Source organism: Chrysemys picta, chromosome 6, assembly GCF_011386835.1.
Source record: "Chrysemys picta bellii isolate R12L10 chromosome 6, ASM1138683v2, whole genome shotgun sequence".
Classification (NCBI taxonomy): domain Eukaryota; kingdom Metazoa; phylum Chordata; order Testudines; family Emydidae; genus Chrysemys; species Chrysemys picta.
The window spans coordinates 129,726,364-129,740,506 of NC_088796.1; the positions used below are offsets into that span (position 1 = coordinate 129,726,364).

The following is a 14,143-nucleotide window of genomic DNA, read 5'->3' on the forward strand; positions in this document are numbered from 1 at the left end:
TTTTAAACGCTAGATTAGGTCTTTGAACTTGAATCTGATTTATTATGCTGCTAGTATCAATTCTGAATATCTCTGACCTTAACCTGGACTAAGTTTTAATCATAGAATCATAGAATATCAGAGTTGGAAGGGACCTCAAGAGGTCATCTAGTCCAACCCCCTGCTCAAAGCAGGACCAATTCCCAGCTAAAACATCCCAGCCAGGGCTTTGTCAAGCCGGGCCTTAAAAACCTCCAAGGAAGGAGACTCCACCACCTCCCTAGGTAACGCATTCCAGTGTTTCACCACCCTTCTAGTGAAATAGTTTTTCCTGATATCCAACCTGGACCTCCCCCACTGCAACTTGAGACCATTGCTCCTTGTTCTGTCATCTGCCACCACTGAGAACAGCCGAGCTCCCTCCTCTTTGGAACCCCCCTTCAGGTAGTTGAAGGCTGCTATCAAATCCCCCCTCATTCTTCAATAACCATGTGTTACGTGGCACAGGACACTGGGATTTACCCTCTACCGTAGTGGACTGCAGAAGTAAAACTTACATTAATATTGTTTGCATTAAAGGACTAAAACAATTCAGTTCATGGGAAAGGTGTAAAACAATTTTCCACTTAATGTGTGGAAGTTCACATCACAAACCAAACATAAACAAGGTCCTCCTGAGTGTCACAGATTAATAGCACTGCTCTAAACAGTAAATGCATAACAGCAAATTTTTGTAGATGAACAGTGCTGTTACAGCTTTATTTTTGACTTAATACAAGGCAATTAAAATGCCTAATACTTCACAAACAGTTATTAGCAAATACAAATATATATATTTATTTTTAATGAAAATGTCCATTGAAAGATTTAACTTAAGTTTTGTTGTGAAATCTCTAGATTTTGCAAAGTTAACAGATATTCCAGTGCAAAAATAGATCCCATTACAGATAGCATAAAGTGCTTGGAATGAAGGACCAACTGTATTTTTGGGGGGCAGGGTGGGGGTATGAGGAAGGGGAGAAGCACTTTATCTTGGGGAAAAAATAACATGTATAGTCCTTATTGAAATACAAATATACTACAAAAAGGGTTGCAACAATTTAATAGCATACAGTAAGTGGTAACATTGTTTCAAATACATAAATGCCCTAAATGCAGTTCTGTTATCAGAGTGGTTCACAATTGTAACACGTGTGGCACTTGGATAATTTTGCCTGACATCCAACTCCAAGGGCAGAAAGAAGTAGTTGGAAATCATTTCAGCGAGTGAGAGAGCGGTATGTGAGAACTATATGGCACAGGATGGATTCCATACAGATTAAAAAAATGTACAAGAGGCTGAGATTTCTCCAGGGACTGAAGAGGTGTGAAATATTCCTGTTACCTTCAACATCTAGTGTAACTTTTCTTTTTATCATAGAAGCCAGATTGTGCATTAGGACTCTTCAAGGCTTTCTTCTTTGGCAGGGTTAGGAGAAATGAGCACCTTGTGAGTACACTGTCTACCCACTGCAAATGAAATCATCCATCAAAAAAACTGCAACCATCTGTATGGGTTTAAAATAAACCCCATTGCAGTGGGCTCAAACTTGCACACCTCACATTCCTATTATACTGACTGGTTCTGTGCATTGCAGGATTGAGTCTATAGCTGTAGTCTCTCTGTTGAGATTGTGAATTAGTGCCACTTGTGTTGATTTTCAGAGGTATTAAATGTTCAGTGTGTTCATTGACTCTGAAAATCATATCATAGCCCTGATCCTGCAGCCCTTGGTATCATGTGAGTTACAGCTGCAGGATTGGCCCCAATATTTATAACAGCTCTGCTCCTGAAAATATAATGTATACTGTTAATCTATTAATCATTTGGTGAGGATACTGTAGGGAAGTCTGAGTTCCTGTAAGTACAATACAGATATGCTTTAAGAAATGAGGTATACTAACCCCTTCTTCTGTCCTTTCCCCTCTACAACAGTACTCTGTGGATTAAATTATGAATATAGTATATAAAAGGCACTTCAGCGTAGCTGTAGATTAGTTTACTTTATCCCAATGCAGAAATACAGTCAGGACTGGTAGACTTAACCCTTTGCACAGTGTTTCATTTAATAAAATGCTGAATTTATCAATGCCAGGATGCCTGGAAGTATATAAATAATCATCACATTGCCTAATACTGCTAAAGTGATCAGTTCATGGCACTTTCTGTATTTACTAGTGTAAGACTTTGGGGCATTTACTGAAGAAAATCAAGTCATGATGGAGGAGTATCCAGAGGTAATAAATAACTTTTAGAGGCCCGGTGCAGCAAGGGCCATAAAGCACCAGTAGCCCTGTTGACGTCAGTGGGGCTGCTCATGCGCTTGGGGCTGAGGCTGGCTCTAAGGGTTGAAGCACAGCTGGGGTGCCCAAGGAACATTAGTACAGATGTGCTGCCATGGCACAGCCAGCCGAGAGAGGCGGTCAGTAATTCTCATCATGGTAAAGTTTTGAATTGTAGATTACGGATTGCTGTCGCTGGGGTGTTGGGGTTTATGTGCCTAGTTGTTTCCAAGGGGAACTTGGATGAGGTGGTTTCCTACACGAACAAAAGTATATTCTGCAGTTAGGGTTCACCTAATAAACTACAGCACATTAATCTAACCATATATCAATTTCCATGTAGGAGAGTTTCAGGCAAATTGTTGTAGCTGAAGCCAGGGCTGGTGGTACTTGTTCGAACACATAATCTGGGATTTGCACAGACCATATTACATGCCTGTAACAAAGTTATCACTGAAAATAGAGCATGACAATGCCGACATAATGTAATAAATTACACTATGGCTAAAGATCTAATTGAAGTATTTCCATACCCTAACTGCTGCCTTTTTAAGGACATATAAATAATATTGTTGAAAAAAATCTACATCTCTTCAGATTTTCAGTTTAAGTGACAAAGCCAGAAATGACAGCACATTTGAGCTAAGCAATAGCGAATTTCAGATGCTGGTTACCTTTCTGCTGCCAAACAGGAATTCAAGAATAGGCATTCCATAGCAGAACGACTGTCTCGTGTGTTATAAGTTACTCTTGGCATTAGCAGCATATACAACCAATGAGTGTGCTGCTCTAGTCTGATCCCTAGTTTTGCTTCTCCTCCATGGCTCTCTACTCAGTCCTTGCGCAGCCTTCCAAGTAGCACTACTGTGGTATCGCCAGAGGAGCAGCAAAGTACTTAACTACATAAGGGCTCGTTAGGGAGCAGATGATTGGTCACAATGCTAGTGGGACAGTCCCATACATTTGCAAGGTTCAGTTGTGCACACTGCCATCCCTGCAGCGGATGATGAGATAGGTTATCAAATCTCTGTGTACCATCTACATATGGTATGCTTCGTAGTTTAGGATTATTACCGATTGACCTCCACCAGTCTATAAAGATCTTTACAGAGTAGCCGGTCCGGTGGTTCCTTCCCCCCCCCCCCCCCCCCCCCAAAATAAGGCCACAACACTGTGCCTTTTGGTAACTGGTTGGCACTGACTGTTTCGGTGCATTCATTGCCGGCAATGCATGTAGCACCAGGGAAATTCCACTCCCAATATGAAAAAATTTAAAGAGTACGAACGTGCACACCTTTAAAATATCAATAAATAATCACTGGCCATGATTCCGCAATAAACGATTGTTGCAACCCTAGGAAAAGTATACGGTGTAGGAACAAAATACAGTATGGCTGAAAGCCCACAGTGTCCAATGGGTTCCATACTACAGTTTCACAGAGTTATACTGTAATGAACTAGATTCAAGTCAGTCACTTGAGAACAGTACAACAAGGCAATGACTCCAAGAGGCACTGCCTCTGTAATGGAATTTTGTTTTCATTGCATTGAATTGCATTGCATTGAATGGTTATCAGTAGAGTGTCCAGTTTACGTCTTTCCCTCTGTATCCTCTAGCTTTCCCCTTTGGGAATATCCCATTCCATGCAAAGGAAGGTGTGCTGTCTCGTCCTTCTGCTCAACACCATGTCCTTGCCTAGAGTAGCTCACACGCAACTTTCTTTCACCTTCTCATCTTGCAGAAAAGACGTAAGGATTGCAATGTCCACAACAGTCTGGTTTTTGTGCAAGGACATGTCCTTTGTGTGGTCATCATCACTTTGGTCCTTGGCAAAGTTTACAAATACCTACAAGAGAAAAGGGTCATGGAATCTTTAGTCACTTTGGGCTCTGCTTAATGCAGGACGTTTTCCTCTACGAACTGTTTGTTTACCATGGATTCAACCCTGCTCCCTATTGAAACCAATGACAAATTTCCCACTGGCTTCAATGGCAGTAGGATTAAGTCCAGTATCTACTCTTTGTCAATTAAAACAGAGTTACAGAAGAAAAGCCCAGGTGGAAAAATACAAAATCTGCCACACAGTAAGCAGCTTTATCCAAAGGCCTCAGCTGCCTTATCAGGTGTTTTGGCTACTGCACCCCTCTTCATTGCACTAGCTTCGCTGGTCACTGCATTGAGCTCAACATCCTATTCCTCAATTCCTTCCTGCTCACAACCCTCATTTTATCCTCCCTCCCTCTGCATCTTTCTCCCACCCTTTGCTTCTGATCACTCTTGCTTTCAGACTCCTTTTCCACTATCCCCAGAGTGGGACCTCTGTGCCAAGCATCCTCTGCAAAACCCTTTCAACACAGATCTCTTCAGCAATGGTAGCGCCACACCTTTTCCTACTTCTGTACTGCATAGTGCCAGTGCTAGATTATAAACTCTTTGAAGCAAAGGCCCTGCCTTTTGAAGTCTCCTGGAAGGTGCCATGTATTTTTACACTGCTATGTACTTTGCATTTATAAATACCGCATGTGTTTACTGTGTGCTATATACGTTGCACTGGAAAGTATTACCTTGCACTACTATGGTGCCTCTCATCTGAGGATTTCAAAGGCTTTTATAAACATGAATTTCGCCTCACAAGACCACTGTAGGCATTCTGAACCCCATTTTACAGATGAACAAACACCCACACAGAGGGTTAATGACTTTACCCACAGTCACACAGGATATCTGTGGAACAGGAACAGAAACCACGTATCCTAACGTTCAGTTCTGTACAATTGCAAGACTATACTTTGTCCCTCAAATGTGTTTCTCTTAGCTTTTATGTCACATTTAGCCTGAAGGCTTGGTTCAGAGTAGGGAGAAAAAGATGCACTGGATAAGCCAATGATGATAATACCTAGCTCTTATGTAGCCCTTTTCATTAGTAGATCTAAAAGTGCTGTACAAAAGGAGGTCAGCAGCATTATCCACATTTTACAGATGGGGAAACTGAGGCACAGAGTGGTGAAGTGACGCCCAAGCTAGTTGCAGAGTTGGGAATGGAAGCCAGGTCTCCTGAGTGCTCTATCCACGAGGCCCCACATAAATATTTGCCTTTCTACAAAGGTGAGATTCATTGACATGTTAAAATCTCCACATAGGAAATACTCAGCTGAAGACAAATGGTCAAACTCTGCTCCCAGTTACACTCTGGAGGTCCAGTGGAGTTACTCAGGGTTTCCCAGCTATGTAAAGAGAGGAGAATTGGGCTCACAGCGCACTAGAAACTTACTTGGTCAAGTGTAGTCTGAGAAACGGAGTAGTCTTCTATGTGGAGTCTTTTTTTGTTCTGGGAGAGGATGCTAAATATCCTAGCCAGAGAGGATGGCGAGGATGGGAGCTGGTACTGAAGCATGTTCCGATGCTTCTCCTTCAGGACGCTGCCAGGAAAGGCAAGCCCGAAGAATTCCTGAACGGGCTTCAGGTTAGGGTTTGCCCCCGCTATTCGCACTACTATTGTATAGCCATCTCCAAACCTGCAAACAGCACCAAGCAGAGGAGTTTAGGTGAGTCTCTTGGAAAAAGGAGTGTCATTTAAAATACACAGCCATTTCCTGTAGCTTAAAGAGCAACAAGAAAGCCACATAAGAAGAGCCGAAGAAGGAGAAAAAAAATCACTCACGTCAATATCCCAGCAGCTCAGATTGAACTGGTTGGCAGCCCAGTGCAGGCCCACTGACAAGTCTATGGCCTGAGCAAAATGAAAGCGCTCACCTGTTCTTCAAATGCTGGACGCTGCCAAGACACCTGAACCGCCCGTTGACCATTATTGCCATTCGAGTGCACAGGGCTTCGCATTCTTCCATGCTATGGGGGCAAACAAAAAACCATTTAACCCTGCAAAAAGCCTGCGTTTTCTGAAATCACCACCGCTACATCGCACCAACCTGCATTTACAGAAACAAAGCAGCTGAGGTGAATGTTTAGATTTCAAAATCCACCCCCAGTTAAATCAGACTGGAGAAATACAATGCAGTATATACCCAACTGTAATGAACACTACATGCCTGTGAGATGTAAGCACCACTGATCTCCCCTCCTTGATGACGCTCAGAGCACAGTTCCATAAGAAACGGCGTGCCTTGGGATCCATTCCCGTGGTTGGCTCATCCTGAAAATTACATTTATACTATAACATGCTACTGACACACTATTTCGTATACAATGACAATATTTAACTGTGAAGAGTGAAAACCACACCCATCCAAATGATTTTTACTGGAAAAGTTTAAAAGAAGAAAAAATTTCATGGAAATTTTCCCCTTTTTTCTTTCAAAATTTAAAATATGATTTTCCCCAGAAATTTTAACTTAGTAAAAATTTGATCAGCTCTATTGTGAATGTTGTACATTTTTTTCTCTAACTAAAAAATTTGGTCATCAATTTCAATATTGGAAAAATGAATGAGCTCTAGTTTAAATAGAACGTGTAGCTCTCACTCATCACATACTATGGATTTTAGTAGCTCTTTTTCAAGAATTCACAAAAGGAAAGATAAAACCATTGCTTTCTTGTCTATTCTTTTCTCAAACTGTTCACACATAAAGAGCTGGATCTGATCATCCATCTATGCACAGAACTCCCTTGACGTTAAGGGAGGTTTGTATATAAAGCAGTGGCAAGCTATCAGCCTTAATTCTTAGTGAGTATCCAAATCTAGACAGTCATTGCCAAAGTAATCGGAAACAACTCTCTGGAACAAATTTCCAAAAATACATGGCATGAGCTTCAGGCCTCCATTTTGCCCTGTATTTGTACATATAACTACATCATGTTCACATATAAGTTGGCCCTTTGCACATACAAATGACATGTTATGCATTTAAATGTATACTTCATTGCCAAATGGTAAAACTTCACCGACTTCAATGGGAACAGCATTGAGACCTAGTTATTTTTTAAAGGAAAAAAATGTTAATACATGAAGAGTCGTGAACTCACCAGGAACACCACCGGAGGGCTCCCAATCAGGGCAATAGCAGTGGAGAGCTTGCGTCTGTTCCCTCCACTGTAGTTCCCAGCATATTTTTCTCCATATTTCACAAGGCCCAGTTTACGAATTGCCCATTCGCCAACCTACAGGAAGAGAGGGCAACATGACCTTCTGAATCAATATCTATGGGTGGGAACTACTGCACTGGAAGGTAAAGAGTCTTTGGGAAATAGAAAAATATTTATAAAAATTAGGGCTGTCAGTTAATCGCCTTTAACTCACGTGATTAACTAAAAAAAATTAATCGCAATTAAAAAAATTAATCGCAATTAATCACACTTATAACAATAGAATATCAATTGAAATTTATTAAATATTTTTGGATGTTTTTCTACATTTTCAATATTGACTTCAATTACAACACAGAATACAAAGTGTACAGTGCTCACTTTATATTATTTTATTACAAATATAAGCACTGTAAAATGATAAAAGAAATAGTATTTTTCAATTCACCTCATACAAGTATGAAGAACGGTCTCTATCATGAAAGTGTAACTTCCAAATGCAGATTTTTTTTTGGTTACATAACTGCATTGAAAAGCAAAACAGTGTAAAACTTTAGAGCCTACAAGTCCACTCAGTCCTACTTCTTGTTCAGCCAATCGCTAAGACAAAAAGTTTGTTTGCATTTACAGGAGATAATGCTGCCTGCTTCTTGTTTACAGTGTCACCTGAAAGTGAGAACAGGCGTTCGCATGGCACTTTTGTAGCCGGTGTTGCAAGGTATTTACATGCCAGATATGCTAAACATTCATATGCCCCTTCATGCTTCGGCCCCCATTCCAGAGGACATGCTTCCATGCTGATGATGCTCGTTAAAAAAATAATGCGTCAATTAAATTGGTGACTGTCCTCCTTGGGGGAGAATTGTATGGCTCCTGCTCTGTTTTACCCGCATTCTGCCCTATATTTCATGTTATAGCAGTCTTGGATGATGACCCAGCACATGTTCGTTTTAAGAACACTTTCACTGCAGATTTGACAAAACGCAAAGAAGGTACCAATGTGATTTCTAAAGATAGCTACAGCACTCGACCCAAGGTTTAAGAATCCGAAGTGCCATCCAAAATCTGAGAGGGACGAGGTGTGGAGCATGCCTTCAGAAGTCTTAAAGAGCAACACTCTGATGCAGAAACTACAGAACCCGAACCACCAAAAAAGAAAATCAACCTTCAGCTGGTGGCATCTGCACACCCGCTACAACAGTGCCATGCGAATGCCTGTTTTCACTTTCAGGTGACATTGTAAACAAGAAGCAGGCAGCATTATCTCCTGCAAATTGTAATCAACCTTGTTTGTCTGAGCAATCGGCTGACCAAGAAGTAGGACTGAGTGGACTTGTAGGCACTAAAGTTTTACATTGTTTTATTTTTGAGTGTAGGTTGTTTTTTTTACATAATTCTATATTTGTAAGTTCAGCTTTCATGGTAAAGAGATTGCACTACCGTACTTGTATGAGGTGAATTGAAAAATACTATTTCTTTTGTTTTTTTTTTACAGTGCGTATATTTGTAATAAAAATAAATATAAAGTGAGCACTGTACACTTTGTATTCTGTGTTGTAATTTAAATTAATATATTTGAAAATGTAGAAAACATCCAAAAATATTTAAAATAAATGGTATTCTATTGTTTAACAGCGCGATTAATTTTTTTAATTGCTTGATGGCCCCAATCAAAACAGACCCAGTTATACAGCACTCTCTTTGGGTACTGCTCAGTGCCCATTCGCTGGGTGGCAAGCTACTGTTTCCTAGGGCTTGCAGTAACATGACTCATTGTGCGCTCGTAGGAAATGGCCCAAGATTCCTCAAGGTGCTTGCAGTTACTACACACCACCACTGCAGATGAAGGCCCTTAAACTGATTGGGGAAGAACCTCAGCTGCTGTGAACGGGCACGGCTCCTTTACACAGATATGGCCCATTAGTATTTCCAGACCAGCGCTCTATCAAGATCTACCGCCTATGGGATGTAGATGGCGTATGTTGCTGACAGCATGAGAAGTCAACAGCAGAGAGGGAGTGGCCTGACTGACTGCTCCCGCCCTGGGAACATCCAAATGTCAGTGTTCAAATAATGAAAATTTAGTCCCTATAAACTATGAGTGGCCAGACTGGGAAGCCCTTAAATTGGTGAGCATGTATTCTCAATGAACTCAATGGGACTACTCCTCAGAGTAAATGATCAGCAACAGGAATAAGGACTCCACCATTTATCCCTAAATAAGCATTCCTTAAGGCAACCGATCAGTCTAGGAGTAATGGTGACCAGTAGGAAAAGCCTGGGGAGGGTTTAACTGACTTGAAACCCAGGTTGATTGGTAATATCAGCGGCTCTGTGCAGGACACAGTTGTCCTAGGTAGGAGTGAACGAGCAGAACACTTGTTCGGTACTGAAAAACCACAGCAGATGACAATTTCGCTATCCTGTCCAAACCGACAGATTAAAGTGGGCAGTGGAATGCAGTTCAGCCTGGCTCTGTGCTTTCTGGTTTGCGTACCTGGCAGACTTCTTTCTCAGGAACACCGCGTAAAAGTGCAAAGAACTCCAGATGTTCTCTCCCCGTCAGCAGCTCATTAATAGCATCAAACTGAGGGCAATAGCCCATGTTCTGATGGACTCCTTGGATGTTAGACAAGATACTATAAAGCATGAGAAGATCCATAGTTAGGATTGTGCAACATCCGTTGCCTTTTCAGGTAGGGAACACAGAACAGGGATTTGACCAGTCTCATTCTGGAAGTATAACCAGTGGCTTAGGCAAAGCTGTGACTGGATCCCAAAAGCAATTGGGGGTCACAGTAATTTCTTTTAAAATGTGGCTGTTAATCACAATGGGCACCATTGTCAAAAACGCCTACGTAACTTAAGAGCCTATGGGCATGTCTACATGGCAAGTTACTGCGTGGCAAGCCTGGACTGCTACAGCACAGTGAAAGCCCTGGAGTGCCAGCAGTAATGGGTCTTTGACTGTGCTCGAGCAGTGTCCACATGGGGCATTACTGCAGCAAGCTGATGTGCTGGAGTTTCATACCGTGGCTTGCTGCACAGTAACATGCTGCGTGGACAAGCCCTAAGCCCCATTTTTCAAAGTGACTCAGGATTTAGGTACATTTGAAAATGTTACCCTATGACCTTGACTCAGCAGAGCACATGCTTAAAGTTAGGCAGGTTTAGCCCTGGTGCAAGCAGGGGCCAGTCTCGCAAAGTCAGTGGAGTTACATCTGCTTGGGAATTTGAACACACAGGAAGGAGAGAGAAGCAGAGGATTTTCTTTGGTGAAGCAGAGGGAAGTGTCTTCTGCTCACCTGTTTCCCTTCAGATAAGCTTCTCCTCCCGTCACATCTGTATCTCCAGTTAGCATCTTGAAAGTTGACGACTTGCCAGCGCCATTCACTCCCAGGAGGCCAAAGCACTGAAAACATTAAAGAGCAAATGAGCCCATGTGTATTTGAGTGCATGATCTGACCTGCAGAATCTTTTATTACTGACAATGACAGGCATAAGGCAGGAAGAAGTCCCTGGACTCTCAGAGCTCAGGGTGAGAGTGAGGGTCTATAGGAAAAAAACATCTTTTTATGTATAAATGTGAGCAAATTTGATCTGGAATTAGCAAGACAGACTAACGATGGCTCCCCCCATTCTGACAGCTGCTCTTCAGTGTAATACCACATTTTCATAGGAAGTTTCTGAACTTTTATTTCCAACTGAAATCATTTGGAAGGGAGAAGGGAACAAAAGCATTTTATCTAGAGGAATAGCCTCAGACTGCATACCAAACACTAATGTATTTATCCTGCCACCCCAAGTGAGTGCGATTATCCTTGTTATCCTGAGGGATTTAGTGATTTGTCCAAGGTCACACCCAGAGTCTGCGGCAGAGCAGGGAATTGTCTTAAGCACAAGACCATGTCTCTTCATTACAATGAAAACCTCAAGGATTTCAGCTCTTATCCTACTCACTGCCTTCTACTGCTCCGAAATAGTTCAGTAAAAACAAACACAGATCTAGATGAGAAATTGGTCGTTACCTCCCCAGGAGGGATTCCAACACAGATCCGGTCAACAGCTGGTTTTCTCTTCATTCTATAAATCTGAAACCAGGAAATACAAATTAATGAGAATAAGCAACGTGGGAGGGTGGGAGAAGAGAGAGACTCTGAGCCCCATGTACTTCCCAAGACATCCTTAAGGCTCCAGTCCTGATCCGCCTGGACTTGATGGCTAAATTCTCATTGGACTTCAGTGGGACAGGATTAGCTTTTTACTACCACATCAAATCATACTAGCCATACTCCCGGAGGTAACTGGTGGTCGAGATAATCAGGGGAGCTGATTCTGGGGTCTGCACTCAGGCATACAGGGCCAGATCCTCGGCTGGGGTTAATTGGCATAGTTCTGTTGACTTCAATGGAGGGTCTAGCCCAATATCTGATTGGGAAAGAAACTGTAATGCGTCAGACAGTGCCCCAGACATGCGAGACTTGTGCCAGATATTCGTGCATTCTGGATGCAGATGCACTGCTGACATCCAACACATTTTACCTGCTGGAAGTGAACTGCCTTTTAAGCCTGTGAATAGAATGTATCTGGGCCCTGACTCAAAGTCCACTGAAATCTGTGAGAGTCTTCCCCTTGACTCCCGTGGGTTCTGGATCAGGTTCTGGGTAAGCTGTGTGGTACTGGTGAGGGACTGCCCCAGCCCCAACCTATCTAGGTAAGCATGTGCAGCCCTCTCTCTCTCACCTTGGTCAGCTCTTTGATTTCAAGGATGTCACTCTGTCCGCCGCCACTAATTATCCTCTGCCTCTCCCTGGTCACATCCTCATCTTCATCATTCACAGGAGGCAACTTGGCACTGACAGGCCTTCGAAGGGGAACAAGTCAACGTGAAAAGGAAGAGAAGAAAGCATCCAAGGTGAATGCATTACAAATGAAAGAGAGGGTGAGACAGATGTCAATCATGCACCGGCATCCAAACAGAACACACCCGGGGAAGCCCTTCTGTGTTTGCAATTCAACCCTGTGCAGAAGGCTAGCAAGCTGCTTCCGTCCCACTTAGGCCTTCAAAGCGAGGCTTCAGTGCACAGGCCATGTGCACGCAGGGGAACTTCACCCATAGCGAATGCTGATCTGTTTGGTGTCAGAGCTGTTAGATCCAGGCACATGACTCCTAAGGCCTCCAGCACACTCTTGGGCTACTGATTATTGCTGTGTTCACATAGCGTCCTCCAGACAAAACCAATTTCACACCAACTAATGTTTGCTCAAGTTCAAAATACTGCCAAGGTCCAAAATGTTCTTTCTTGGAGATGCCTCCCACAGCTCTTCTCAGGCTGGGAGATGGGTTTGAACTAGAATTTTAAAGCTGTACTAGTGATGCAGACTTTGGGCCCATTCCTGCTGCCACTCAGGTAAATGGAAAAACGACATCCAGGCTCTGGCTGCACAATAATTTCCCACTGTGAATTGACAATGAGGTGATACAATGGCTGGCTGCACAAGCATCATCATTAACACAAGGTTGCTAACTGTGGTTTGACCTTGCTGATTGTCTAAGTTGTAGCATGGGTCTTTTGCAGTATGACCAGGCCAGCTGAATCCTATCTGCCACTGTCCTGTATGTCAGAGCCAAGCGCACACCTCAGGCTTCCGTGCATCTCCCCAGCCCCAGCCCACAACACTGACGCATGATGCAGAGCGAGCTTACCTCGGTTTGATGAAGAACCTGTACTGGATGAGCACTGTGATAAGGAAGAAGACTGCCCCTTCCACAGCCATGGCAAAGAGGTTCCGTCCCACCAGATCCCAGGACAGAGGGGACACAAAACGGTTCTCACCTGTTTGGAAAAGCCAAAGCACAGTCAGCGTTGCACAGCGGCTGGAGAACTGATACAAAGATGAAAGGCTCTTGCCCTGAGAGAGCTTACAGACTAATTTTAGACAAGATGCAATGAGAGGGTGACGCTAAGGGGAAAGAGAGGACAAAGATAATAAGATCACGTGGTGACCCAGTTTTGGCTTGTGCATGTAGTACTTTTCTAATAGTGATATTCAGATGTTCATTGTGCTAGGTGCTGCACATAGCTATAGTAATAGACAGGCCCTGCCCTGAAGAGCTTACAATCTAAAGGGGGGGAGGGATAGCTCAGTGGTTTGCGCATTGGCCTGCTAAACCCAGGGTTGCGAGTTCAATCCTTGAGGGGGCCACTTGGGGATCTGGGGCAAAATCAGTACTTGGCCCTGCTAGTGAAGGCAGGGGGCTGGACTTGATGACCTTTCAAGGTCCCTTCCAGTTCTAGGAGATGGGATATCTCCATTAATTATTATTATTATTATAAACAGTGAAAGGAAGCATTATCCCCATTTTACAGAGGGGGAACTGAGTCACAGAGCGATGAAGTGACTTGCCCAAGGGCACACAGAAAGTCTGTGGCGATGTCAGGAGTTGAACCCCACTCTCCTGACTCCCAGCCCCAGTGCCTTAACCACACGACCATCCTTCCTCTCAACTTGAGGCTGCATTTCATACAACTACATTTTTGTCTTTTTAAAGAATCAACTGACTCCCTAATAACTCAAGCTCCCTAACAGCTAAGAACCATTTGCTCGCTTGTCCTGGTAAGGAATCAGATGGGATATCTACAGGCTCTGGCCACTTCAGAGCAGACCTCTGTACTGTTTTCACTACTGTTAGCTAGGCACTAATCCTGCCAGGCCCTGGGAGCCAAGGCCCCTCAGTTCCTGGTGATGTCAATGGGAGTGGAAGGCAGTCAGCACCTCCCAGGCTCATGCCCTAGTGTT

The 14,143-nt window shown here is 43.2% G+C and overlaps 1 protein-coding gene across 7 annotated transcripts in view; it reads right to left on the minus strand.

The window, feature by feature from the left end:
- Positions 1-707: 707 nt before the first annotated feature.
- Positions 708-14,143, minus strand: part of LOC101953849 (phospholipid-transporting ATPase ABCA1) — a 129,202-nt gene continuing 115,766 nt past the window's right edge. For 4 of the 7 annotated variants that reach the window (XM_042861050.2, XM_024108510.3, XM_024108506.3 and 1 more), the window contains 10 exons: positions 13,050-13,179; positions 12,086-12,206; positions 11,371-11,433; positions 10,648-10,754; positions 9,840-9,981; positions 7,283-7,417; positions 6,349-6,452; positions 6,056-6,148; positions 5,574-5,817; positions 708-4,148 (listed from right to left, as the gene is read on the minus strand). In XM_042861050.2, the coding sequence (XP_042716984.2) occupies positions 4,008-4,148; positions 5,574-5,817; positions 6,056-6,148; positions 6,349-6,452; positions 7,283-7,417; positions 9,840-9,981; positions 10,648-10,754; positions 11,371-11,433; positions 12,086-12,206; positions 13,050-13,179 (1,280 nt within the window). In that variant the 3' untranslated portion in view covers positions 708-4,007. Of the gene's footprint in view, positions 4,149-5,573; positions 5,818-5,963; positions 6,149-6,348; positions 6,453-7,282; positions 7,418-9,839; positions 9,982-10,647; positions 10,755-11,370; positions 11,434-12,085; positions 12,207-13,049; positions 13,180-14,143 lie in introns of all 7 variants that reach the window. The other 3 variants (XR_010588736.1, XR_006177039.2, XR_010588737.1) reach the window with 2 other exon arrangements.